This window comes from Myotis myotis, unplaced genomic scaffold, assembly GCF_014108235.1.
Source record: "Myotis myotis isolate mMyoMyo1 unplaced genomic scaffold, mMyoMyo1.p scaffold_m19_p_17, whole genome shotgun sequence".
In the NCBI taxonomy this organism is placed as follows: domain Eukaryota; kingdom Metazoa; phylum Chordata; class Mammalia; order Chiroptera; family Vespertilionidae; genus Myotis; species Myotis myotis.
Window position 1 is genome coordinate 13423510 of NW_023416321.1, and position 27489 is coordinate 13450998.

Sequence of the window (27489 nt, forward strand, 5' to 3'; positions counted from 1 at the left end):
CCTGCCACCTGCCAGCCTTCGCCAGCTTTTGGGCAAGACTGAAACTGGGGAGCCTGGGCTTCCTCTCCACCTGTAAGGCGCTCGCCAATCACAGCCATCTGGCTTGTATTTCATAGTTTGTGGGGCACTTTCAAAACCTGTCTCATTGAAACTTTGTAATAACCCACAGAGTAGCCAGGAGTAGCTGAACAGATACTGAAAGGGAACCCGGCAAAAAATTCGCTGAAGGTCAGGATGAGGCAACTGGTAAGCAGAGGAACCGGCCTTGCTAGTCCTGAGGCTGGAGGGATTCTTGTCCCCTGGCCCCGTGGGAGGCTGGGCACGTGCTCAAGATTTGAGCCAGACCCTTGTTTGCCCTAAGCACAGCGACTCGCACTCCCTCTGCTCCCTACTCCAGGGACCTCCAGCTGAGGAGCTGAGGCTGGGCCCCACACCCCTGTCCCGAGGTATCCAGCAGCTCTCGCTTCACACTGGCTCCAGGCCCTGCCTTCCTGCCCACTCCCCATGCCCGACTTGCAAGGCCCTGACTTAGTTGCTTCCTTGTCTGGGGCCCAGTGGAGGGACAGACCTAGAGGAGGCTGACATTGGTGAGCCAGCAGCGGGAACATGGAAGAAGGCAGCTAGTTATAAGAGAATGCAGGCTCTAGTTAACACAGCCCAGCTCTGAATCCTGGCTGTGCCACTTCATCCCTGTGTGACTGACAAGTTTCCCAGCCTCTCTGCATCAGTTCTTCAGTGGTAAAATGACAGTGTTTTGTTGTCAAGATTAATTAATAGGGTTGATTGTGAGTGGTGGCTGTTCTTATCTTTATACTCTCCTTTTTTATCTTTATACTCTCCTTTTTTATCTTTATACTCTCCTTAGATAGCAGGCCTATCCACCGTGGTTGCTTCTGTGTTACTCAGGAGCTGACTCTGGCCCCGCCGCTGCTCACTCTCCCCATATCCTTCTCCCCAGGCTGCTCCCGGCAGATCGGCTTCTCATTTGTACGACCCAAGCTCTGTGCCTTCTCTGGCCTCTATTACTGTGACATCTGCCACCAAGATGATGCTTCAGTGATTCCGGCCAGGATCATCCACAACTGGGACCTCACCAAGCGCCCGGTGAGTCCCAAGCCCAGCCTATCATGGCCACACAGGGCTGCTGAATGATAAACGGTCACTCCTCTATGCTGCTGCTGTTCATCTGTTGGGAGGAGTGTGGCTCTAAAGAAGGCAGGGTCACTGGTTCAGGCCTCGTGATTTGGGGAAACTGATAAAGAAAAAAACTTGGTGCTGGTCTAGAGACTCTGTGCAGAGCTCTGTCAGTGCCTGCTGTGGTCCTCAGGTAGGAGTCTGAAGATGGTTTTCTGCAGCTCCTCATGGCTGCAGACAAACTGTTTAAGGCACCAGCAACTGGATGGATGGGTGGATGGATGGATGAATGGATGGATGGATGGATGGATGGATGGATGGGCGGGTGGGTGGATGGATGGATGGACGGGTGGGTGGATGGATGGATGGACGGGTGGGTGGATGGATGGATGGGTGCGTATGGATGAATGGATGGGTGGAGAGGTGGATGGATAGATGGGTGGATGGGTGGGTGGGTGGGTGGATGGATGGATGGATGGGTGGATAGATGGATGGTCTGGCCAGCTGGTTGCAAATCCCCTTGGAGCAGTCAGCCTTTTCTGTTGTCAGTGTAAGAACCTGACAATGGAAAAAACTAATGACAATTACTGGGAAGCAAGACCTCAAATACTCTAGACTGCAGTGGTTCTCAACCTTCCTAATGCCATGAGCCTTTAATACAATTCCTCATGTTGTGGTGACCCCCAATCATAAAATTATTTTCATTGCTACTTCATAACTAATTTTGCTACTGTTATGAAACGTAATGTAAATATCTGATATGCAGGATGTATTTTCATTGTTCAAGACCCACAGGTTGAGAATCGCTGCTCTAGAGAATGACAGCTTTGCGCTTTCTTTTACACATTACAATTAAAGAGGGAACGTAATGAAGATGGGAGAAAACAAGGCAGGGATTGGACTTTAGAATAATTAACAAAATTATGTGCTCTCTTGAGAGTGGTCACACTTTAGGAGGAGGGGGTTTAAAAAGAGGCATTTCAAAGGCATGTACTCTAGATGCACAGGAACAATGGACAGCGCTTGCTGAAGGCAGAGATAAGCCTTCTGCTAGAAAAGTTATAGGTCTGGGGCCTGACTACCACCGTGACCTGCCCTGTTGGGAATTTATGATCAGATCACCTTGTTAGATCCAGCACCTCTTTTTTGTCCACACCATGCATCTATGTATATATGTGTCTACTTTTTTATAAAATTGGGATTATACTGGACTCACATTGTTTTATAACACACTTGGTTTACTTAGTATTACATCTTTGATACTTTCTTATGTTCACCAAATGCTTTTAACTACGATGTATTTTAAGATGGTCAGGCTTTCCTCTTCTCCAGCTGAGCTTACCCATTTTTCTGGCTGTGTTACCGTGAGCAAATGCCATATATGCCAGGTCCCTTGAAACAGCAAGGATGGACCAGCTTCCGGCAACTACTGTTGTAATGTACCCCTTGAGTCACAGAAGGACGCCTCAAGCAGTCGAATTAAAGAGTCACATTTATTGCAATCTGGGACTGAGGGGCCATTCCCCAAATCTCATAGTAATAAGATGGCCGCAAAACCAGACTTATATAGGCAAAGATCACAAAGGTATTGATTACATCCCAAGGTTTGGAATGAGGAACCTGGTTTGCAAAAAAAGCAGTTTACAGAAGCAGAAGCAGCATGTTATCTAAATTACAGTTTGGGATCTCCAGATCACTGAATTGACAGAAACACATTATCTAGAGTCCTCGGGTCTGGAATGAGGAACCTGGTCAGACTTAAGCATGTTATCTAGATTACAGTTTTTGGGTCTCTGGAACACTGAGTCAACAGGGACACGTTAACTGGAGCCCTCTGACCTTGGGATAACTGTGCTGTCCTTCCCAGGTAAAGGAAAATGTGCTTTCTAAGACCAGTATGACCACAACCAATGGGATAGTCATAGTACAATCAATAGGGTATTCAATCGAATGGGGTGATTTATATAATTCAGAAAATCAAAATAACTTTTCTATTATTTTAGCAAACAAATAAGTACAGAAACCAAACAGCTGGGTTAAAGTTAGTTTCTACCTGAGATGATTGCTACCATACTTCACTACCAGTGTCTGTTTCGGGCTTGTGTGAGGACCGAAGGAGACAGTTCCCTCCCGTCACGCGGGCGGTGCCTTTCCCCTCTCCCGAGGCAGGTCACACTGGCCCCTGGTTCACCCGTCAGGGTCCATGCAGTCTTGGCATGTGGATGTCAGGGCACAGGGAGCCTGGGCACAGGGAGCCTGGGACCAAGTCTGTGCCATCCCAGCCTCTACCCTCCTGGGGATGGGAACCCCGAAGACGTTAGCTTCATTTTGTTTTGTTTGTGTGTGTTTTTTTGGTTACCTCATCCCCACCCATACCCTCAATGTGAAGTATTTAAATAACGACATGGAGAAAATTAAACCTCAAAATCACCACAAAGGCAAAGAAGCCTCTGACCATAAAGCACGCTCTCTGTTTACAACACCCGGATATTTCTGTTGGGCCATCTCCTTATTCGTTGCTGTAATTCTGGTGCCACTTCCTCGTTCCAGCTAGAAAATGACAATCCTCTTCTCGGCGTGTCTGAGAGTGGGAATATGCAGCTCGCTCTCAGATCCCTGGCTTGGGGAACACAGGGAAATTCAGACTAGAAAGTGCCCGGCTCTCAGGGTAGGGGCCTTGCTGCTCACCGGCACTACCCTGGCTGACCCACTTGTGCGAGGCCTGCCGGGCACTTGGCAGGACGTGAGGCCAGGACTGGGGCTGCTTTCTCTGTCTGTCTCCAGCACCAAGCCCCTGCCCGTCTGCGGCGCTCGGCTCTTTTCAGCCACATTCCGTGTGTTATTTCATCTGCGCCTCTCCCAAGGCCTGAGGCTGAGTTGGGTCAGGGATGGGATGGGTGGGGGCTGGGGAACAGCAGTTCGATCTGACTCACAGGGGCTTGGACACCGGGCTGCCCATTGGCTGGGGGCTGGTACCCCTGGGACGTGGGAAAGAGGAGTTGTCCGTTGCTGGGGGAGGCGAGAGATGCCAGTGGAGTTGGGGGACCAGAAGCCTCCCCAGGTCCCTGTTACATTCCTGACCCTCCGGGGGCAGCTGGTCCACAGCAGCTCAGAGTCTGGTGGCAGCCCCTTGGCTGAGTCTATGCTCCGTGCCAGGGGCTTACATAGACTTTGTTGTTGTTGATCCTCACCCCAGCATATTTTTCCATTAATTTTTTAGAAAGAGTGGAAGGGAGGGGGGGAGACAGAGAGAGAGAAACATCTATGTGAGAGAGACACATCGCTGGGTTGCTTCCTGCAGGTGCCCTGACCGGGGCCAGGGATCAAGCCTGAAACCGAGGTATGTGCCCTTGACCAGAATCAAACCAGCAACCCTTCAGTTCGAGGGCTGATGCTCTAACCACTGAGCAAACCTGCTAGGGCACTTGGATTATTTTTTATTTTTTATTTTATTTTTTTAAATATATTTTATTGATTTTTTACAGAGAGGAAGGGAGAGGGATAGAGAGTCAGAAACATCGATGAGAGAGAAACATCGATCAGCCGCCTCCTGCATACCCCCCACTGGGGACGTGCCCACAACCAAGGCACATGCCCTTGACCGGAATCGAACCCGGGACCCTTGAGTCCGCAGGCTGACGCTCTATCCGCTGAGCCAAACCGGTTACGGCTGGATTATTTTTTAATCTAAACTCAAAATAATTCCAGGGGACAAGTGGTTTTATTTTTTTCCATTTTACACATAAGGAAACTGAGTCACCCAGAGGTTAAGGAAGTTTCACGGGTCATAAGGTAGGAAGTAGTGAGCCAGGATTCAAATCCAATTCTGACTTGAAAGACAGACTCCTGGCTACTGCACAGTAGTTGACAGTGGAGGAGACCACACCTCAGCTTAGACCTGGTCTCCACTGCCTACAGGTGGGTGGGATAAGCCGCTTTAGCTTCTCTGAACCTCAGTTTCCTCACCAATGAAGTGGGGATCATGGCACCTTCCCCTTTAGGTTGTTATTGGGGATGAAGAAAAGAGGTGGTCAGGATCCTCAGCCCAGTGACTAGCAAACAGTAGGTGCTCAGTACTTGGCTTTGGCATTAGGGCGGGGCCTGAGGGTAAAGCTTTCAGCACCTATCAGGTGGGACAGACTGAGATGGGTCACTGAACTCTGCACGGAGACTCGGGGAGCCCTGGTGCTGCTGCTGGCAGAGCCGAGGGAACTGGGGAAACCTCTTGTCAAGCTGTGTCTGATCTGTGGCTTCCTGTGGTTGGAGCCTGACTCAGCCAGTCACCTGGTTCCTGAGTCAGCCCAGGAGACAGTGCGTTTCCTTTAGGCAGGAAAATGGGGGCTGGGAGGAAAGGAAGTCCTGGGAAGGGTCCCTGAGGCCCCGGGGGAAGGGGACCCCTCCTCCGTCCCAGCATGGTCTGGGAGGGCAGCAGCAGGTGCCATGGAGGGAACAGAGGTTTGGGGCTCATAGAAACTGGGTTCAGATCTTGGCGTTTATGAGCCGTGGCCCCAGGCCAAGTCACTTCATCTCTCTGAACCCCAGTTTCTTCATCTGTAAAATGGAATGGCACCATCCTCTTGGAGGGTGGCTGCAGCCTGAGTGGGCGGGCCTGACCCAGAGGTGCTTACTGAAGGGCCTTTCTGTCTCACCCCCATTGCCTGGTGGTGTCCCCAGGTCTGCCGGCAGGCCCTGAAGTTCCTGATGAAGATCCGGGCCCAACCCCTCATCAACCTGCAGCTGGTGAACCCATCGCTGTACGAACACGAGGAGCGGATGCACCTCATCGGGAGGAGCCGGGAGCAGCTGAAGCTTCTGGGGGATTACCTGGGCCTGTGCCGGAGTGGGGCCCTGAAGGAGCTCAGCAAAAGGTGAGCACCCTGCACGTGGACACATGCTCAGGCGTCCTCTGGGCACGCACAGGAGGCAGCCAATCAAGGATTCTCTCATCGTCTGTCTGTCTGTCTCTCTCTCTCCCTCTCTCTCCCTCTCTCGTCCCCTCTGAAATAAACAAACATGTTTTTTAAAGAAATATATAGGTAGATAGATATGTTTTTATTGATTTTAGAGAGAGAGGGAGAGAGAAATAGAAACATTGATGAGAGAAACATCGATTAGCTGCCTCCCACACTGCCTCCACCGGGGATCATGTCCAAAACCTGGGCATGTGTCCTGACCAGGAATTGAACTGGTGACCTCCTGGTGCCTGGGTCCACGCCCAACCACTGAGCCACGCCAGCTGGGCCATAAAAACAGTTTTTATAAAAGAAGCAGAACAGGCACGAGAAAGAGCACAAGAGGAGCCTCTGCCGGCGCTCAGACCCACTGTGTGATTCAGGGAAGTCACTTTACTTCTCTGAGCCTCATTTTTCTTGTCTGTAAAATGGGCAAGTCACCCCTGTATTCATGTGGCCTTCCTGAGTTGTGGTGAAGGCTGCATAAGAGGCTTAGAGTCGGGGAAGGGACACGGACAGGCAGACAGATGGCCCTGGTTCAGCGTGGCATGTGCCATGAGAGAGGGCACCTGACCCAGCTTTGGCAGGGCCCAGAGGGCCAGGGTAGCCCCCAGAGGAGATAACATCTGAGCTGAGTGTTTGTGGAGTTCTGCCTTTTCATTAAGGAAGAACAATGTTTTTCTTCTTGCAAAGATAATATTCAAAGAGTAAGAATGAGAATCAGACAGAAAGTTGGGACCCCCTGCAGTCTCACCTGTGGGTATTATTTGAGCTTCCAGACCTCACTCTGCCTTACACACAGGAAAACAGGGTTACCGCAGCACATGGCACCCCATGTATAGGGAGATGGGCTTAGAAAAACTAAGGGGAAGGGAAGGCCCGGCTTTCCTGGCTAAGGGGACGTGTGGCATGGAGGGGGTGGGAGTGTGGCTCACCAGGACCCACAGGGGGCTTAGTGCAGCTGGATTGTGGGTGCAGGGCCAGACCTGGAAGGTCCTGTGTGCCACACCAACGGCACCTGTGTTTTATTCTGCCAGCAGTGGGAGCCACTGGAGGGTTTGAGCAGGACTGTCGCATTCTGATCAGGAGTTTGAAAAGACCGAGTTTGGCAGCAGCGGTAGTAGCTCGCCGAGAGGAAAGGTGGCTTGGACTGAGTCATCCAGGTGGAGGGTGAGAGCACGAGAAGGGCTGAGAAGGAATAGGCAGGTCTCGGATGTGGGATCCCCTTTCTCTCCAAGGACCTAGCCAGGGGGCTGCCACCAGAAAAGGGGAGCTCCCCCGGGCCCCCTCGACTTCACCTCCCTCTGCAGTTGTAAGGCCTCTGAGTGTGACGGGCCCAGGTGCAGTGGCTCACAGGGAAGGCTCTGGACCTGGTGGCCCCCAGGGCTTCCATGACTGAGCAGAGGGCAGATGATAGACGTGACTGTCCATCCAAATCAGCCCCACCCTTCCTGCCACTCAGGAACAGCCTGAGCACCACCCCCACCCCCGCCCCCTGCGTTTTCCTGATGATAAATGGCGGCTTCCTGTTCCCAGAAAGCTGGGATTTTCCTAGGGAGACCAGCACACAATACTGAGCGTCTAGCCCTGGCTGGTCTGGCTCAGTGGATGGAGCTTCGGCCTGCGGACTGAAGGGTCCCGGGTTTGATTCCCATCAAGGGCACATGCCCGGGTTACACACTCGATCCCCAGTGTGGGGCATGCAGGAGGCAGCCGATCAATGATTCTCTCTCATCATTGATGTTTCTATCTCTCCCTTCCTCTCTGAAATCAATAATGTGTGTGTGTGTGTGTGTGTGTGTGTGTGTGTGTTTTAAAAGAAAGAAAGAACTGAGCATCCAGTCGGCAGCGTCCTCACCCCACAGATCACCCACCATGTAGCCTGCCTGGCTGTTTGGGGGGGACTTGCCATCTCCACCCTGGATTGGCTTCCCCCCTGGACCATAATTGAGGCTGTGGAGTGAGCCATGGCCAAGCCCCCACTCCAGACACCCCAGGGTCTGGCCCCATCCGGCCCGGATGTTCAGAGCATCCTGGGGCAGGTTTGCAGGCTTCCTCGGAATTGGAGCATTCTCCCCAGACCCCAGCACCGTGCACACTCACACTGCAAGGCCAGGCGGGCTTTGTACCCGGGGAGCGTCTGCAGGTGTTTCCTCTCTGTCCCTCAGGATGTAACCCTGGGACCTCTGCCATCAGTGGGGTAGAAACGAGAGCCCGGCTGGTGGTGGAGCTCATCCTCTGTCTCCCCGCCTCCCCACCCACTTCTGAAAGGGGATCTGCCGTGGGGCTGAGAACAGGTCTCAGGTCCTCACAGGGCACCGAAACCAGATGCTTGAATGTCTGTCCCTCAGCCAGACCAGGGCTGCGGGAGGGCAGAAGCCAGGCCCTGTGCATTTCTGTCCCCAGCACTGTCCCTGATATGTGACGGGGGCAATAAAGACAACAGCTGACACCTATAGGCATCCACAGGGCGGATGAGAACAGGCTCCAGAGCCAAGCGCTTACACTCAAACTCCAGCTCTGCAGCTTCCTAGCTGTCGGCCACAGCAAGTTATTGAACCTCTGTTCCTCCATTTTCTCTCCTCCTCAAAGTGAGCGTTACAGTAGCGCTGGCCTCAAAGGATTATTGTGAGGAGTAATAAGTTTATATTTATATATAAGCTTTCAGCCCAGTTCCTGGTACCAACTGTTAGCTTTCATCATCCTCTTCCTCATTATTATTTTTATAGACATTTACTTTATTTTTTATACCTTTAAGTTAAAAAAGCATTTTTAGCCTTATTGAGGTATAGTTGACAAATAAAATTGTAAGATATCTAAAGTGTACAGCGTGTTGATTAGCTATATGTACACATTGGGAGAGAATTCCTCCCATCTGGTTAATTAACACACTCACCACATTATTTACTTATTTATTTATTCAGAAATTTTTTTGGTAAGAACATTTAAGTTCTGCTCTCAGTGAATTTCAGTTGTGCAATACAAGTTTAGCAACTAGAGTTAGGTAATTATTCATTGTTTACGATGTGCAAGGCACTGTGCCAAAAGTTTTAAATAAATTATTTAATCCTCAAAACAGCTCCATTTCTCAGGTGAGGAAACGTGAGGCTCTGGGAAGTTGAGTAACCTGTCCGAGGTCCCTATGTTAGTCAGTCACTGGAAGGCCAGGTTCCGGTCTGTCTGGCTGGCTGTGCTCGTCAGCACCCCGCCCAGGTGGGAGGTGGCGCTGCCTGCTTAGCCCCGCTCAGGGGATGAAAACAAACACAGGTTGGCTGGGGCTTGGAAACCCTTCTAAGGGACCTCTTGTGTTTTCTTTGAAGGCTCACCCACAGGAATTATCTCTTGGAGTCTCCCCACAAGTACAGTGTCGCTGACCTCCAGCAGGTGAGAAAGTTGCCCCCCAACCTCCAGACCTCTCCAGAGGGACCCCATTCCTGGAAAAAATCAGAAAGGGAGGTGCGGGTGGTGTTGCTGAGTTCACTGAGACAAAACAGAGGTCTGCAGCTTTTCAGGACCTTGGACTGGTGTTCCCCCCCGTCCCTTGCTTCCTGGGGCAGTGAGTGAGCCTGCAGCGCCCCGGGAATAAGCAGGCACTACAGCAAAGCCCAGGATCACAGGGGTGAGGTGAGAGTTTGAGACATTCTTTTGCTCAAGGAAAGGAACAGTGGATTTGGGCCTCGTCTGTCAATCCCGTGATCCCCACCTGCACAAAGGCTGATGCCTGTACTGCTGGGCCTGATTTGGCAAGGATTTCATACCCAAATGGAAAGACACTTCTATTGGAATAGGAGTTGTTGGGGTTTTTTTAATATGTTTTTATTGATTTTTTTTTTTTTTTTTTTGAGGGAGAGATAAGAAGATCGATGAGAGAGAAACATCAATTGGCTGCCTCCCGCACACCCTCTACTGGGGATCCAGCCTGAAACCCGGGCATGTACCCCGACCGGGGAATCGAACCAGGGACCTCTTGGTGCATGGGTTTATGCTCAGCCACAGAGCCACACCAGCCGGGGAGCCGTTCTTCAGGCAGGGTGCCACCAATAGGCCACGTTTTGCAGACGGCCTTGGCCTCAGCACAGCTCCCTAAAATGCCTGGCGGCCTGCATCTGCCCCTACAGATCTCGGAGGGAGTGTATGAAGGATTCCTCAAGACCCTGATCGAGTTTGCCTCCCAGCATGTCTACCACTGTGACCTGTGCACCCAGCGTGGCTTCATCTGCCAGATCTGCCACCACCATGACATCATCTTCCCCTTCGAGTTTGACACCACCGTCAGGTATGCAGGACACCCAGCCAGATGCCCCACCCCTCCCCTTCCCCCAGCATTTCAGGGTGGCGTGGCAGACCTGGGTCCTTGGGTGGGAACACACTTAACATCCCCTCTGCGCTAGTGCCTCGGGCTAGTGAGGTTGTGTAGAGCAGCGGATGCCCTGGGCAGTCATGGTCAGCCCCAGTCCTGCTCAGGGGACAGCACAAGCCCTCAGAGAATGCTATTGGCTCTCTTCCGGGGTCTCAGTTTTGTCATCTATGAATGGGTTGAGGAGGGACTGAATGAGTTATTGCCCTGGAGTGTTGGACAAGGCCCAGCACAAAATGGGCAACTGGTGGGTGACCTTCTGCCCCTGTCATGGTCATTCTTATTCCCAGTTATCACTCGCTCATTATCAGAAGCCTCTAAATGGACAAATTCACCCACCAAACCTTTCTTCCAACCCATGTGGGAGTGGAAATCTGAGCTGGTGGGAGCATTCATTCATTTTCAGTAGGTGTTCCCTGGCCCAGACTCAGCCCCTGAACAGACCTGGGCTGAGTGTTTCCAACTGCAGAGTATCTTAACCACAGGCAAGCAGTCATTAGTGAGTCTCAGCAGCATTTATAAAAAATGAAATAGAGGGTCAGCAGGCATCACATGACCTTGGGTACGCATCGCTGCAAGAATCTCTTCTCCCTGGATGGAGAAGTGGTGCCTGTGGGCCGGGGGTTGTGGGTGGAACACAGCCCGACTGTGGGCTCTGGTCAGGAACACTGGCCAGCCTCAGGCCCCAGGGGAGGCCTCCGCCCATTTGCACAAGTAGCCCTTGCCTCTTTCTCCCAGGTGTGGCGAATGCAAGACCGTCTTCCACCAGAGCTGCCAGGCCGTGGTGAAGGGCTGCCCCCGCTGTGCCCGCCGGCGCAAGTACCACGAACAGAACTCTCTCACCTAACCCAGTCTCCTGACCCCCCTCAAAGGCCTCGGGGTGAGGGTTCCGCTCAGCCATGCAGCTGGGTTTGCCATCAGCCCCGGCCACTCTCTCAAGGTGTCACAGCTGTCTCCCTTGTCAGGAAGACTCAGATGTGACTAGAGCATGAGCCTACCAGAGGGCTTAATGACTGATGGCCCGTCGTCCCTCCCCCCTCCCCCCCATCTGCTCCAGGAGGTGGGGCACCAGCAGACGCCCCCTGTCCGGGGTGCTGGGGGTGGGGGGACTTTGCACTAATCAGGCTCCAGCTCATCTCACTGACATGACACCCCCATCAGGGCTGTTCACACACTGTGGAAATAAGACTTGGGGCGCATTTACAAATCCACATGCCTGATTAAAAGGTCTAGTTTTTTAAGGTGGGTTTTCCCCCTTCCTATTTCAATAGAAAATATTTTTTTATTCTTAACCCTATACAAATCACCCAAGAAATCCAGGCATTCTCACCATGAGCGAATGTGCAGGTATTGCCCAGGCCTGGTCTGCAGACAGGCGGGCGGCTGGGCATCCCTGTGCCAGAGCCCGTCAGCTGCCTCTCCTTCACCCTCCCCAGACACTTGCTGCCAACAGCTCAAGTGCAATGTGCCAAACAGCCCATGGGACCAGGCGGGTCGGTCCTGATGCCACCTTCTTCCTCTCCCTCTCTCCTCCCTGTCCCATGCCCCCCACCTGAAAAGCCCATCTTTCTCTGTGTCAGAGCCCCTTGTCTCTTCTGTAGCCAGGATTCTGGTCCCTGCACGAGAAGGGTAATGACTTCAACCCAGCACTGTCAGCACTTTGCATCTTCCTTGGGCCAGGGACCGGCCCACCCCTCAGCCCCGTGCCCTCCCCACTCCTACCCTACACTGGGACACTCTCAGGGGTCCCACCCCTGCCTGCCTGACCCCTGCTGGGACAGAGGTAGTCTGGGCTCACAGAGAGGGCAGTGAGCCCAGGCCGGGGGCCAGCCTTGGCACACACTGTGGAACAGTGACCCGTCCTTCACGAAGCGTGCCAGCCCCGCTGCTGAGATGTGCGGGGGCCAGCGGGGGAAGGGCCACGGAAGGGCTTCGCCTCCGTTCACAAAGCCATGCATTCACACAGCTTTGCCAGACTGGCCCGGGAAGGGCGCCGCTGGAGACTGGGAAATGTCATTGAAACACCATTGCCATTTGAAGGAGTGTTGGAATTGTTTTCAAATGATATTTAGACCCTTGGGGCTTGGGGGAATCTGCTGCATCCCTCCCTCCTCTCCTGAATCCAGCAAGCCCCCCTCCACCCTGGGGCCCTCTGGTCATCTCTGCACTCAGCTTGAGATTGGGGGCCTCATGTGAAGGCCCACCTGTCCTGCCAGGAGATGAGCTTACTGCCACTTCTCCCTTGGGGTGATTTGGCTGCTGAGTCACCTGTCTAGCCCTGTGGAGCTGGATAAATTGTGCAATAGAACAGAGGAGGTGCTAGGCAGGTGGGGGAGGGGCTGCCACACAGCCTCTCTGTCCCTTCTTGTAAGATGGTGCACACCTGTGCCCAGCACACCAAAGCCTCCAGAAGCAGAAATGGATCCTTATCCTCATCCCACCCCTCAGAGCATTTATGCCAGCACAGCCTGGTCAGAGCACCGACTGCCCCAGATCCCTGAGTGGGCAGGAGCCCAGCCTGGGTGCGCAGTGTGGCCCTGGCTGGGCCTGTATGTTCTGTATTCCACGAGGTGCCCTAGAAGGGGGCAGGAGTGAGACCTTGGAGGCGCCTATTTCAGTCCGCTTCACCCCCGTGCTCCCAGAGATTAGAAGCATTAAATCTGACGCTCCCCCATCCCCAAAAGCTGCTGATGCTTTCAGATGAGCTGAGTTGCACCTCCTCACCTCCGACTGAAAGCTGATGTGAACCCCAGTGGTGGCCACACTATTTTTAAAGTGTCACTGGATGCAATAAACTTTGCAGTACGGGGCCCTGGTGCTTGGCGATGTACTGAAGGAACTGCTGCTGTGTGTTGTTTGAATGATTTTGCAGTAAAGACCTGATCTTTCTAATCTCTGGTCTGGCTTCTGAATCCTCACGCTGTGGCTGATTGGGGGAAACCCTGGGCCATCCATTGCCAGTCTGATTGGGCCTCCACTCTCCTGTTAGTCCCTAGGCACCGGAGAGGAGAGGATGGGGGAGTGGTAAACATTTGCAAGCAGGAGACTTGTGTGCCAGCAGTGGGCATGGAGGAGAGGGCAGTCACAGGTTCAGTATGTACCCCACCCTTGGAGTCTGAGGAGGCAGGGCCCCCATGGGGTTGGATTTCAGGGAGGTTTATTCCTATGCAACAACTGAAGCCGATGCCTGAAATCCCACCACCATGGCTTCTTTCCTGTGCCTTCCATGCCAAAGCACAGACCCCTGACCCTGGAATGTGTGAAATCTCAGGCCTACATTTCCCACTGGATTGAGCGAAGGGGCTAGGAAGGACAGGCTGGGCAGGGCCCTGATTCTGCCCTCATGGTTTGAGGGCTCACATGGGCTTTTATTTGTCTGTAGACCTTTCTCGGAAGGTCCAGGGGGCCCCTGCAGGGGGAAGCCCACCACTGCCCACTGTACGGACAGAAGAAGGAAACGCTAATTTGCAGGGAAATCAGGTTGCAAGGAAATGGGACTGGAAAAGATGACATTTAGGTCTGCAGTTTCCTGTCCTTTCAGCCCATGAGGGAGCACCTACTGCCCATCCCATGAGCCCAGCTTCTGCAAGCTCACCTCCCCCCAGGGGCAGTAGGTGGGGGTGGGCTCCAGGGAGACAGGAAGAACCTGGTTTGAGGGCTGGGGGGGGGGGGGGGCAGGCCCACCTGGGGCAAGAGGACCAGGGGCAAGTGACCTGCCCTGCCTTTGGACTCAGCACCTTTGTCCTCTGCAAAGTGCCTCTGAGGACTCTTGCCCCCCACACCCACCACCACCATCTAGAGGAGGATGGGAGACTTGGAGACCTCATTCCAAACCCAAAGAGGCTCCTCTCGTTATAAAAGTAGTGTTAGGCCTGGCCAGCGTGGCTCAGTGGTTGAGCATGGACATAGGTCACGGTTCTATTCCCAGTCAGGGCACATGCCTGTGTTGCAGGCTCAATCCCCAGTAGGGGGCCCGCAGGAGTCAGCTGATCATGATTCTCTCTCATCCTTGATGTTTCTGTCTCTCCCTCTCCCTTCCTCTCTGAAATCAATAAAAATGTATCTTTCTAAAAGTAGCATGAATCACAGCTAATATGCTGTGTGTTTTATAATGATAATGTGATCATAACATCGTCCTTAGTGCATCTCATTTAATCTTCTCAACAATCCTGTGAAGTAGGTGTTCTGTCCCCAGCTCACCGGAAGCAGCTGCAGAGATAAGGTGAGGAGGATGAGTCCGGCCCCAGGAAGTTGCTCTGATCTTACCCTGGAGACATCGGAGGGGCGCCCTCCTCCCCAACCAGGATTCAGGAGAAGATGAGAACCAAGTCGTTGGGAGGGAAATTCAGCCAGAAGTAGGTGAGGAGACCCGACCCCCTCGTCCTCCTGTCCTGGTCCTGCTGCCTCCACCTCCCGGGAGCAGCCAGGTGTGGCCCCGGGTCCCGGGAAGCGCCGGGGGAGGGGTGGCGCCTCTGTTCCCAAGGCGCTGGCTCGCCCAGAGGGGACAGGAAGCCAGGACACCGGGGATTGTCTCTCGCCGCCGCAGCCCTGCCCCAGCCCGGGAGGAAGTTCTGCCTGGTGCGCTCGGCTGGTGCCTCCCTCGCTATATTGTTGAACAGGAAACCCGGCAGCGCGGGAGCTGGGCGGTGGAGGAGAGCGAGCGCCGGACGCCGAGCCCACGCGCTCTCTGCCGGGACAAGCGGAGGCCAGGCTAGCGAGTGGACACCCCGAGGTGCTAAGGCCGGGCCAGACTGGGCGGGGGTGCTGAGCCGCGGGTGGGGGGTGAGGGGTGGGGGGTCGGGTGCCGCAGGTGCGGGTCCTCGCCCGGGAGCGCCGCGCGCCGGCTCCTCTTCCAATCGCGTAGGGACTGGAGCTGCAAGGGGCCCGGGAGGATGCCGCGCGGGACGGTCCCCTCCCAGCGGAGGACGAGGGGTGGGGGGTGGGGAGAAGGGCGCCCTCCGTCCGGGGATAGGAGGGGCCCAGGTCCAGGGCCCCAGCGCCGACCGGGGCGTTGGCGCCGCTGTGATTCCCGTCCCAGGGCACCTCCTGGCGACCGGTCCGTCCTCTTGCTCCAGGGATCCTCCCCGCTCCCCGCTCCCCGCATTCCTCCCTTCCTCTTCGCTCCCCCAAGGGCAAGGAGCCGAGGCCCGGGTGCCATCCTCACCATCCCAGGACCTGCGCTCCGGTGGGCGGCCCTGTGCACACCGGCTCCGAGTGTTCCGGGCCCAGCCGAGCCGCCCGGGAAAGGGTCGGGAAGGGCGGGGCCAGAGCGCGCAGTGCCCGCGACCCGGCTGCAAAGGCTCGTAGCTGGCGATTCGAGTGCAAGTGGCCTGGCTCGGGTTGAGAGTGCCCGGGCAAACAACAAGCCAGGGTCCAGCAGACCCTGGGACGCAGAGGCCCGTGGTCAGCAGATCCCGGGCATGGGGGGCGGGGGGGGGGGGCAGGGGCGGGACTCTACCTTCCAGAGGCTCTGCTTGCGACCCGCCAGCGCCCCCCCCCCCCCGTCACTCGCAGCGGGGTTCCGAACAGGGACGCCCACAGCCCCCACCCCACCCCACCCCCTGTCCCTACCTCATGGTTTCTCCTGCCCCGGGACCAGCTTCCAATGTCTTCGCGGGCCGTCAGGCTCCCCCTCGCCCCCTCCCAAAGCTGCTTTGGGGGTTGGGGACAGCCCGCCAGAGCGTCCCTCTCCCTTTCTGTCCCCCTTGCCAGCTCCTGCTTCCAGAAATCTCTCCAGCCTAGCCCTTGAGTCCCGGCCCGACGAGATGGCAGGCGCCTAACCTGCACCCATCGCAGGCGCAGCCCATCCAGCCCATGGGCTCCCGAGGACCCGCCCTGCCAACGTGAGTGCGCCGCGAAGGCCGGGGAAGGTGGGGAGAAGGGCGTCCCCCCGGGGGCTGTCGGCTTAGCTCCCGGCAGCGCGCGGATCCCGCCTCCCAGGCCCAGAGTAGAGTGACTCAGTTTCCCCATCGAGGAAAGCTTGACAAGGTCAAGAAGGAGCGTTACGCGCCCCTCCCTCCGCGGGACCCTGTCCCCGGCCCCTCCGCCTCCGCTAGCAGCCGAGCTCCCACGGCGGGTCCCCGGCCACCTTTTGGGGCAGGAGGTGTGGTCAGTGTAAAGGCTGGGAGGAAGCAGCCACCTCCGAAGGAGGCCGCCGACTCGGGCTGTGATGGAGGGACGCAGGCAGACGCGGGGTTAGGCTCCGAAGCCAGGCCGAGCGGCACGGAGAGGCTGGGGCTGTGCGCTCGCTCCGGGACCCCCGGAGACAAGGCGCATTCTCTCGCGGCCACTGTCAGGCGGCGACGTAGAGATCCCGGGGCAGGTAGAGCGGCGCCAGGGCCCACCCCTTCTCGGGGCGGGAGGGGGAGCCGGAGAGCAGAGGCGGCGAGGGCCGGTTTGGGCGGGCCAGGCTCCGGGCTCACATCTGCGGCAAAGCCGCTGGGGAAGAAAAGAAAAACCGAGAGAACCGGTTTCCCGGCCTCGGGAGTCCGGCCCCTGGTGCCAGGGCTCCTGAACTAAGTGAAGCAGGGACACCCCGTGGTTGCGCGGCCCGGGGCCAGGAACGGGCGCTGTGGGCTCGCATTCTTTCAGCGCTGGAGGCGGTCGGGTGGGACGGGAAGTAGGGAATGGGTTGTTCTTCCCACTTCACAGAAGGGGAAACTGAGGCCCACTCAACTGTTAGGCAAATTGTGGTGTCGACTTGATCTCGGGCAACCACCCTCTGTCAGCAATTTTCAACCCGTGTGCTGCAGCACACTGAGGTGCCAGAAGAATTTTTTAAAGATGCAACATCTGACTAGTCAAAGGCACCCACCTCTTCTCCCTTGGATTGTCAAATAAAAAAAATGACAACAGCCAACACAATAGCCGTCGGTTGTGAATAAATCAAAATTACACTTTTTCCAGATTTTGGTGTGCCACAGAAGTTTAGTTATTAGTTTATGTGTGTTATGAGATGCAAAAGGTTGAAAATCGCCCCCCCCCGTGTGTGTGTGTGTGTGTGTGTGTGTGTGTGTGTGTGCTGTTTGTTTGTTTTGCCCTGTCTCTTTGAACCAAGACTTTCCTGGCTGTAAAGTTGAACCAGTATTACCCACAATCCTCCACCAAGGGATTGGATGAAAGGGTTGCCGTAATCCCATCCCTGGGTGTAGGAATGAGAATTTAAGAGATTATGTTATACAAGTCTCCCATTTTAGAGATAGGAAAACTGAGGCCAGAATGCACACGAGGAGCGTAGCACTAGTGCGGTTGCCTCGCGTCTCCGTGGCTCTGACCTCCGCGCCCCTCCTCCTTGCTGTCCACAGGGAAAGGCCGCGGCCACGATGGCGGCGGACGTCGAGGGGGATGTGTATGTGCTGGTGGAGCACCCTTTCCAGTACACTGGCAAGGACGGCTGCCAAGTCGCCATCCAGCCCAACGAGCGCTATCGGCTGCTGCGACGCAGCACCGAGCACTGGTGGCACGTGCGGAGCGAGCCGGACGGACGCCCCTTCTACCTGCCCGCGCAGTATGTGCGCGAGCTGCCAGCCATCGGGGACCCGGCCGCCGCCCCGCAGCCGCCGCCTTCGCCCCAGCGCGGCCCCGCAGTCCCGGAACCGCTTACCTACGACTACCGCTTCGTGCGCGCACCGGTGCCCGCGGGCCCCGATGGCGTGCCCGCCGAGCCCCGCGGCCGGGTGGGCTCTCTATGCGGCCCCGCGCTGCGCGGCGCCCGGGCTCATCGCAGCAGCCTGACCCCGGGCCAGCCCGCCTGCCTGTACGCGCGGCCCGCGGCGCGGGTGAGGCCTGCACAGTCCCTGGACGACCTGGCGCGCACCGCCGCGCCGCCTGCGGTCCTCCTCGGGAGCGCGGGCAGCTTCAAGGCCTGCAGCGTGGCGGGCTCCTGGGTGTGCCCGCGGCCCCTGGCGCGCAGCGACTCCGAGAACACGTACGAGACCATCGAGGACGTGCGCGGACCGCCGCGGGAGGAGCGCCCGGAGCAGGTATGTTGCGGGGAGCGGAGGCGGGACGGGGGGCTGCACCCGCCGAGGAGACTCACTTGACTTAGCGTCGCGCTCCGCAGGGAGCAGCGGTGTTCGCCGGCTTTGGACGAGCTCCCTCACCGAGCCTCGCTTTCCTCTGCCATGAAACAAGGGGCACTGGCACACATCTCTTATCTGCCAAAATGCCAGAGCTTCCTGGAACCCAAAGGTTTTTCGTACAAAAAATTTATGGCAAAATTTGTCTTGAACCCATGTGAGGCCGTTGGTGGTCTTTATTCATCACATTTAATGTGAATATTCAGGTTGTGCTACCGATGAATGAACTTGATTACAGGGTGCTGGCCCAGGCCTCGCGGGGAGCGTTGCACCACCCATGGCATCAGGTGTGTGCGCCGCATCATCATTCTGAAATCGAACCACTCAGAAGCGCATCGGGCATGAAATAGGGGGTTGTGGACCTGCGCCGGCTCTTTCTCACAGGAGCTTGGGGTGGGGGTGGGGGGTGTCAGACGAGATAATGGATATGACAGTCAGGAGGCTGCTTCCCTTTTTGGCTGCTTCCAGCATTTCAGTTCCCTCTTTAAAAAAAAAAAGAAGAAGCAGCTTGATGGGTTTGTTTCAGAAAGAAGTCCAGTCATAGTGGCTTTTTCTTTCTTTTTCGCTTCAGATTCTAGTTATGTTAATTTGGGAAATCGAAAACAGAGCACGTTTTAAAAACTCTTACATCCTCAGAAATCTGCCCACGGCATGACTTCTTGAACTTAGGAACTTTTCAGGAAGGGGAATGGAGGGGGATGCACAGACATCTGTCACCAGCTGTGTAATGATGGTCAATTCGCTTCCTCTGGGGGTCTCAGTTTGTCCTTTAGCCCAAAGAGGGGCGGGTGGGGGGTGGGGGTGGGGAATGGCTGCATGACCCTTGAAATTTAGGAGGCTGTAGTTTCTTTGTAGTCGATGTCATTTCAATAAACATTGATCCCTGCCAAGTCCCAGGACCGAGTCTGGGATGCCCAGAGGAAGGAGGCACCGTCCGCATAAGCAAGCTCCTGGGTACTTCTTCCACCCCATGTGGTTATAGCGCAAAGAGCTCGGGATTTGAGACTACAGAGACCCGAATTTGGTTCTGCTGAGTCACCGGCCCCTGAGTCACCCTCCAGCCCCAGTGTTCCCGTGTGTAAATGTACAACAATACCTAAGGATTCAGGTTGTTGACAGCTTTCAACCAGGTGAGCTTGGGCCCGCGGGGCCCGTAGCAGGCAGTCCACCGAAGACTGGCTGTGGTCCCACTTGGTATCCTTTCCTCTGCTCTGCGCCGCCCACGCTCCGGTTTCTGCAGGGGGCAGCCCGCCCCCTTGTGGCCAGCGTGCAGAACAGCATCCAGCGGGTGGGGAATGGACCCTGCCCGCTGGGGGAGGCAGGGGGGTAAGGTGGGGAGCGGAGGGATCCTGTGCCCGGCGCCCGGCCTGCCTGCCAGACGGTTTCTTTGGGATAGACGGCTGGATGCCAGCGCTTCTTCTCCCGGCGCCCCTCCGTTTCCTGGGCAGACTCCTAGCGGCGCACTCCTGAGCCTCAGCACTCTCCGTCCTGGTGATAGTGGGGTGTCTGTCTGTCCCTCTGAGGGGTGCCCCTGAGGTGGAGGACTGCCTTGCCCTCTGCACCCCCGCGCCCCGCACAGAGCCTGGCCCAGAGTGTGTGCAGGGTATGGACTAGGGACGAGGAGTCACTTTTCCCATGAGCCCAGGCGCTCAGGTCTGCCCAGGGACACCACCCCAGAGCTCTGGACCAGGGCGGAAGGTGAGGGTTGGGGTGGGGGGGAAGACCCTATATTCGGGTTCCTCCTGAGAAATTCCCCGGCATCCACAGTCACTGCGGAGTGGCACCTTTGCCCCTCCGCCCCCAGGCTCCCTGCAGTGGCAGTGGTACATTGGAGAGAGTGGTGGTGCCTCCTGGGGAGGAGCTGGGCACCTGCCAGAGACCTGGTGATTGGAAGAGACTGCCCGGTCCCACTGCTGGCCCTAATCCACTGCGTGAGCTCAGGAGGTGGCTGAGCATCTCTGGTTCTGTTTCCTCCTGTGTGATGGGTGTAAACCACGCTCTCTGTGACCCTGCTTTCCTCCAGTGTCGGCTGTGGGTCTCCCCGACACCCCATTCCCCACCCACTCCAGGGGTGGGGCCTCGGTTCTCCCCAGAAAGGAAATGCCACTCCACTCTTAGCTGTGCGAGGCAGCATTTAGAGAAGGAATTTCCTGAAAGGTGAGCCGGCCTGTTTTCTTCTGGGAAGAGTCCGGAGAAGCAGGTGCTGCCCTTCCCTCCGTTTACTCACTCGCTAAGCATGCATGGACCCGACCTGCCAAACAGCGTGAGCCTTCAGATCCAAAGGTGACCGAGGCCCAGCCCGGGGCCAGCATCGGGGCCCAGCGTCGGGGGCAGGAGGATGTCAGGAGGGCACAGAGGCCCAGCCCAGCCTGGCACAGGGTGTCTGTGATCCAGCCACTCTCAGGTGCCGGGCAGAGGTGGAGGTGTGACATGTGGCACCGTTGGGGCCTTGCAGCCCCACCCCACCCTGTGCAGCTGGGCTCAGGAATGGGGGCTTGGGTGAGGGGTGGGGAGTGCCTGGCCCCGCAGGGCCCCCCGGGCTCTCACCGGGGAATGGGGGCTTTATCCTGCAGCCCTGGGAAGGCTCTCGGGAGAAAAGGGGGTGGGTTTGAGAAAAGACCCTGTGGCAGGACTTCGAGAATGGAGGAGGGCCTTCATGGTCTCCTGGACACTCCATGATGACAGGAGACTCGGGAGGTGGACTCAGCAGCCCATGGGCTGAGGGGTGTGTGAGGGAAAGCACAGTTGGCACGCAGGGAGTGTGAGGGGGTGATGGGGAGGGGAGGAGGAAAGGAATGAGGCTGAACCACTCTGGCCCCGCTGGGCTTGGCCGAGGAGGCAGTTGGCTTGGGGTGGTCTGCTGCCCCAGGAGAAGGTGCTCAGCATGTGATGTTGGAGCCATGGGTGTGGAGAGAGTGGGGACGTGGGGACAGGAGTGCTGAGACAGCCCTGGGGCTACCACGTCTGGGCGACAGACAAAGGGAAGAGAGAAGAGCCTGAGAGGAAGAAAGCACCAGGAACAAGGAGGAAAACCAGGCCAGTGTTGGCTCTAAGCTGAGGAGAAGTGGCCAGAAGAAAGGGGAAGTTAGATAAAGGCCATTAAACATTCATCGGAAGTAGCCACCAGACGTCAGTGGCCGTCTTATCAGGAACGGGTCAAGGGGATGACTGAAGCCAGAGGTCAGAGGAATGAAGGGGAGGATACGGACTGAGCGTGTAGACAGCTCTCAGAAGCTTGGCAGGGAAGGGAGAGACGCCGTGTGGCCAGAGGCAGGTGTAGGTCGAGGGTGGAGGCTTCCTCGAACCTAAGTGAATGGGCAGGAGCTGGGAGAGGGGGAGGCTGCAGATGGTGAGGGGCTAGGTGATGAGATGGGGTCCCCAGGAGAAAGGATGTGAGGCAGGGCCCAGCGCAAAGGGGGAGGAGGGGCAAGGATGTGAAGATGGAGATGACGTGTGGAGTCCTCGAAGAGGGTGGGAAGCAGCATCCAGTCGATGGACCACTGGGAAGGGGTGGTGTGGAGAGGCAGGGACCACCCCCGTCCCCAGATGAGAGGAGTGTCTACACTATACAGCATTTTACAGCCTGGTCATTCACCAGTCACTCAGCTAGCACATGATGACAGCTGGTGTCCCTGGCCACTGGGGACACAAAGCTGGAAAGATGAAACATGGTCCCATGGGCTCTCACTCAAAGGCTCACCCCCCCAGTAGCTCTGCAGGCAGGCCTCAGCAGCGGTTCTCAACCTGTGGGTCGCGACCTCTTTGGGAGTCGAACGACCCTTTCACAGGGGTCGCCTAAGACCATCGGAAAACACATATATAATTACATATTGTTTTTGTGATTAATCACTATGCTTTAATTATGTTCAATTTGTGACAATGAAAATACATCCTGCATATCAGATATTTACATGACGATTCATAACAGTAGCAAAATTACAATTATGAACGAAAATAATGTTATGGTTGCGGGTCACCACAACATGAGGAACTGTATTAAAGGGTCGCGGCATTAGGAAGGTTGAGAACCACTGCCTTAAAGGTACCTCCATTTGCCCGGAGTACAAATAGAAGTTCAGAGAGTTTCAGTGACTGGCTGGAAGGCACACAGCCAGGAGGGGGCAGCATTCAGGTCCGCTCCGGGCCTGCTGACCCCAAACCCCACTCTGGCCACCAGGCTCAGTCTCAGCTGCGTGGCCTCCAGGCCTGGCCACCCTGTTCCCCTCAGAAAGGACAGTACAAGCCGAAGGCAAAGAGGGAGTGCCCTGTACATGCCCAGCCCATCATGGACATGGGCAGCAGGGAAGGAGGCAAACCTAAACCCTCCTCTTGTTTCTGCAGCTGAGGGCATAGTAGGAAAATGAGAGGAACTGGGAGAGGGCTAAGCACCTGCTTCTGAGTGGGGAGAGATGGAGGACAGGGGAGGCGACCTGGAGCACTCTACCCCCTCGCCCCTGAGCCCCTCCAAAGAGGTGCTCCAGGACCCAGGGAAGCTGGGGAGGAAGGGACCTGAGACTCCTTCTCTGTGGCTTGGGGCCCACCCCTGGGCCAGGGGGCCTCCTGACTCAGGGTGAGGTCACCATCCCCGCCCAGGCTGGCCATCTGGACGAGCCCGCCCCTGCTGCCTGGGCATTGGCCACAGGGAGGAAAGAGTTACAGCCCTGGCCTCTTAGGCTTCTTATGCAAACAGCCCAGGAGGCACCTCACCTGAGTAGGCGGCCTGGACTGGAAGAAGCCCCAGGGCCCTGGTTTCTCCCTCCTCTGCCAGGAACTGTGAGTGACCCTTCAACTCCAAATGGAGTTGGACGCTGGGGCGGAGGGCAGTCTTCCCACTCTCTCCCCTGCCTCCCGTTCCCACCGGCCTTCCCCTGCACCATGCTGAAGCTCACCCAGTGACCGACCGCTTCGAGGAGCCCTGCCCTCCTCTCGGGATCCCAGGCTAGCACCCACTCCCCAGAGCAAACTCCAAGGGCAGCCCAGGCAGCTATGATTGAAACAAAAGAACTGGCCTTGGACAGATCCCTTTGGGCTCCCCTCGGGGGCCAGCCAGGCAACCTTTAGGAGCGGGAGGCTGGTAAGAGCAGGGCGCTGAGCCAAGAGGAGGGTCCGATGAGTCCCCTTGTCTGTACTCCCTCCTCTTAACAACTCTCCCTAGCCTCTGACAAGGGCAGTTGGCCTGGGTGGCCCAACTGGTTTGTTCACACTTGACCTGACCTTTTACCCCCATGACTCACCGGCAGCCCCAGGCTGACCCAGGATCCCCGCTGCCGATGCTGCTTCCTGGCTTGTGGAAGAGCAGGTTGTTGGGTAGCTCTGTGCCTTCCTTCTCCCACATTCCTGACCCACAGCTCACAGGCTGAAAGGAACAACCTCACACCCTGTATGTGGCTGGTGCCCCCTGGGCTCTCTTCCCCAGCCTGGGCCTCTTTTCACGCCCAGTCTCTCGTTCTCTTCAGCCCCTGGATCACCTGTCTTCCCACTTCCTTCCTGAGCCCCAGCAGCTGGCCTCACTAGATGGATTTTCTCTGCCCTTGCTGGATCTGTGTTTAGCAGTGGGAGGAGCCGGGACATCGGGACTGAATGTCAGGCCTGAGTGCCAGGTCCTGGGCATGGAAAATCCACCATCATCACTGGGGTTTCTGATGATCAGAATGCAGTCAGGGTTCCACACTAGAGTGTTGGGGAGCGAGGAGATAGTTGATGTTGGTTGGTGGAGAGGGAAATGGGGCTCTACCAAGGCTGGGCCCCAGGGGCATAGGGGTTCTTGCTTCAATTCAGAGACTCTGTTTCCAAATTGTGAAAGGATTGTGGTGCTGAGGGGATTTCCATAGCTGCTGCCTAGGCACACAGGCCTGCAGGCCCCTTCTGACCAGGCCAGGCTCTGGGATCTGGTGGTGCCGGTCCACCATGAGGCATACAGGCGAGCGGGGCTGGGGTCTGTCTAGACCTCCATGTCTGCCTGGGGGCTGGCTGGACTTGAGCCCAAGAGAGGAAGCAGAGGTGCCAGAAGGGGCCTGCCTCCAGGCGCTTTCAGCATCACCCTTCCTCTTCTACACCTGATGACTCTCCACTTTGTCTGAATTTATAAATTACTGTTCCCCCTACAAAAATAGTTTAACCCTATTACAAATATTTGGCTAATTGGGGGAAATTTCAATCTAATGATTGTTGGCTTTTGGTTTCTTTCCATCCATTCTGCTTTCCTGTGTGTTGGGAGTTTTATAGACATGGAGACATGCTGGTGTGCTGATAATGATGCTGTAATTTTTCACTTGATTCAGTGAATGGCACATGCTGTACTGTGCACTGGGAGGCAGTGAGAAATAAGGCATAGTCCCTGTCCTCAGGTAGCTTACTGTCCAAGGGGAGCTATTGCCAAGCAAACTGATACTGTCCAGGAGGAAATATTGCTAAGCAAACCAATTGTTATGAGCTAGTGTGGTGATTGTGCCTATTAGGTACTGGGGCGGGGAGCACGTTGGAGGAGCCACCACCTCCCTGACCCCCAACAGAGGGAAGCCCAGGATTACCTCCTGGCCAGGAAACTGATGTCAGAGGGGAATCCAGCCTCCTCTGTGAAACCCTCTGGACCTGGCAGACTTTTTCTTCTCATCAATAAGAATTGGTCTTTGCAAATTTCCCACTAGTTCTCCAATTAATTTTGATGATTTCATATTTTACTAGGAAAGCTCTGTGTTTTTGTTTTTGGTTGTTGTTGTTTTTTAGATTTATGAAATCCCCCTTTTAAATGTATTTAGGGATTTCTTTGTGGCCAAATTAATGATATTTTCTAGTTAAGGTTCCATATGGATCAAATCTAGTTTATTGATTATATTATTCAAATGGGTATTTCCTTTGTGTAACTTCTTATTTTTTATCCTTTATTCTAATTCTGATAGAGGTTTATTAAGTCTCCCATTCAACTTTCCTCTATAGAGTTCTACTTGTACTTTTAATAGTTTTTGCTTTTTATGTTTAATGACAGTGTTATTGGGAGCATACAGATTTTGACTATTCTGTTATCACAAATTGTGCCTTTGTATCATTATTTTGTATCATTAGCCTGAAATTCCACCTTTCTGTTATTAATATGATGGCCAATCTTTCTTTCTTTTTTTCAGTTCATTTCTTTCTTTCTTTCTTTTTTTGCATTTGCTGGTATCTTTAGTATCCTTTTATTTTCAACCATTATCACATTTTTTAAAAGCATATTTCTTGTATATATCTATCATATGACTATATTTTTAAACCCAAGCTATGTCTTTTAATGGGATAACTCAGTCTGTTCACATTTAGTTTAACAGCTGAAACACTGCACTTGATTTTGTTACGGTTTATTTTACCTTGTAGTTTTCTTTTGTCGTTCAATCAGGTCGCTATTGGTTCCCTTTTACTCCCCCTGTTAATCTGTTGTCCTCCCACACTTTCCAGTTCATCTGTGGCTTCTGCTTTTCCCCGGGGTTCCTAATCAGACGGATTCTATAGAATGTGCAGGTGTGGGGATTCCTGTTCTCAGCACTTCCATCTGGAACTCACAGAAGCCTGTCAGCCTGTAGACTCGGGCCTTTTTCAGCTTAGAGAAACCTATTTGTTGCATGATTATTGTTTCTTTTACATGTTCCTTCCCCTGACTGGATCCTCCCAGCTTCTTATCGCTTCCCTCTTTATTTCTGTCTCCAGGTACCTCTGCCCTGAGGCTTAGATATTCCTCTGCCTGATCTTCCAGGCCACAGATTTGAATCTCAGGAGAGCCCGGTTCCTCCTTCAGTCCAGCGTGTGACGTATTTTAGGTTCTGGAGTGGCCTTTCTATTTTTCCTTTCGTGCTTTACTTGACTCTCCTTGTGTGTTCTTGTTTTTTGTTCAGGTTGTAATTGTATTTTCCAGCCTCTCTGATTGACGGCCTCAATTTTTTTAAAACCAAGTAATATACATACATAGTTTTTAGAAATCAAAGCAATGTTTTAAAGTATATAATAAAAATTCTCGCCAAAACCGGTTTGGCTCAGTGGATAGAGCCTCGGACTGCGGACTGAAAGGTCCCAGGTTCGATTCCGGTCAAGGGCATGTGCCTGGGTTGCGGGCATATCCCCAGTGGGAGATGTGCAGGAGGCGGCTGATCGATGTTTCTAACTCTCTATCTCTCTCCCTTCCTCTCTGTAAAAAATCAATAAAATATTTAAAAAAAAAAAAAATTCTCCCACACTCCCCTGCTTCCATGCCCTGTTCTCCATCAGCTCCAACATCACCGCTTTTATTCATTCTTTCTCTATGCTTCCAGGCTTTCTTTTTCCTTTTTTTTTTTATTTCAGAGAGGAAGGGAGAGGGAGAGAGAGATAGAAACATCAACGATGAGAGAGAATCATTGATCAGCTGCCTCCTGCACACCCCACACTGGGGATCGAGCCCGCAACCCAGGCATGTGCCCCAACCTGGAATCAAACCATGACCTCCTGGTTCTTAGGTCAAGGCTCAACCGCTGAGCCATGCTGGTCGGGCCCAGGTTTTCTTTATACAAATACAAACTAGTATGAATATACAATCGGTTACTTGATATTCTGTCTGTCTTACACAAAGGTAGTAGGCAGCCCTAGCCAGTTTGGCTCAACGGATAGAGCGTCAGCCTGTGGACTGAAGGATCCCAGGTTCGATTCCAGTCAAGGGCACATGCCTGGGTTGTTGGCTTGATCCCCAGTGGTAAAGAAGAGTAAAAATATCTCTCTCATCATTGATATTTCTCTCTCTCCCTCTCCCTTCCTCTCTGAAATCAATAAAAATAAATAAAAAACAAAGGTAGTAGGCAGTACGCATGGTCCTACATCTTGTTTATTTCTTGCCTTTTTGGTATAACAATGTTATCTTGGAGATTGTTTATAGAGAGTATCTGGCTCCTTCCTTTTAGCCTGCGGTTTTTCATTGTCAGGATGTAACACAATTCATCTAGCAGGGCCACTGTTGATGAACACTCGT

At 54.6% G+C, this 27489-nt stretch overlaps 3 protein-coding genes across 16 annotated transcripts in view; 2 read left to right on the forward strand and 1 right to left on the reverse strand.

Annotated features, from left to right (window-relative positions):
* PLEKHM1 (pleckstrin homology and RUN domain containing M1) overlaps positions 1–13282 on the forward strand; it is a 46674-nt gene extending 33392 nt beyond the window's left edge. For 7 of the 8 annotated variants that reach the window (XM_036339437.1, XM_036339441.1, XM_036339439.1 and 4 more), the window contains 5 exons: positions 959–1104; positions 5809–6002; positions 9407–9470; positions 10205–10362; positions 11182–13282. In XM_036339437.1, the coding sequence (XP_036195330.1) occupies positions 959–1104; positions 5809–6002; positions 9407–9470; positions 10205–10362; positions 11182–11290 (671 nt within the window). In that variant the 3' untranslated portion in view covers positions 11291–13282. The remainder of the gene's footprint in view (positions 1–958; positions 1105–5808; positions 6003–9406; positions 9471–10204; positions 10363–11181) is intronic. The other variant, XR_004972745.1, reaches the window with a different exon arrangement.
* A 1235-nt stretch (positions 13283–14517) lies between these two features.
* Positions 14518–16468, reverse strand: LOC118671356. Of its 2 annotated transcripts, XM_036339451.1 has the most exons (3): positions 16015–16461; positions 15608–15826; positions 14518–14652 (listed from the first exon to the last, which is right to left on the reverse strand). In XM_036339451.1, the coding sequence occupies exons 1-3, from the start codon at positions 16411–16413 to the stop codon at positions 14581–14583; spliced, it is 690 nt and encodes a 229-aa protein (XP_036195344.1). In that variant the 5' UTR covers positions 16414–16461; the 3' UTR covers positions 14518–14580. The 2 variants fall into 2 exon arrangements, with proteins under 2 accessions (XP_036195344.1, XP_036195345.1); XM_036339452.1 differs by lacking the exon at positions 15608–15826 and having other exon boundaries at positions 16015–16468.
* Positions 16156–27489, forward strand: part of ARHGAP27 (Rho GTPase activating protein 27) — a 29872-nt gene continuing 18538 nt past the window's right edge. For 5 of the 6 annotated variants that reach the window (XR_004972746.1, XM_036339444.1, XM_036339445.1 and 2 more), the window contains exons 1-2: positions 16156–16286; positions 17748–18425. Coding sequence is in view for 5 of the 6 variants with exons in the window: in XM_036339444.1 (XP_036195337.1) it covers positions 17766–18425 (660 nt within the window). In the remaining variant the exon portion in view is untranslated. Of the gene's footprint in view, positions 16287–17747; positions 18426–23146; positions 23295–27489 lie in introns of those variants that run through there. The other variant, XM_036339448.1, reaches the window with a different exon arrangement.

Coding starts and splice junctions, on each gene's coding strand:
- LOC118671356 (XM_036339451.1), bottom strand. CDS start 16,413: ATGGGGAAACTGAGTCACTCTACTCTGGGCCTGGGAGGCGGGATCCGC. Junction 15,827..16,014: donor GGGGCAGGAGAAACCATGAG/GTAGGGACAGGG, acceptor TCTGCGTCCCAG/GGTCTGCTGGACCCTGGCTT. Junction 14,653..15,607: donor GGAGCGCAGGTCCTGGGATG/GTGAGGATGGCA, acceptor TTATCTCTGCAG/CTGCTTCCGGTGAGCTGGGG.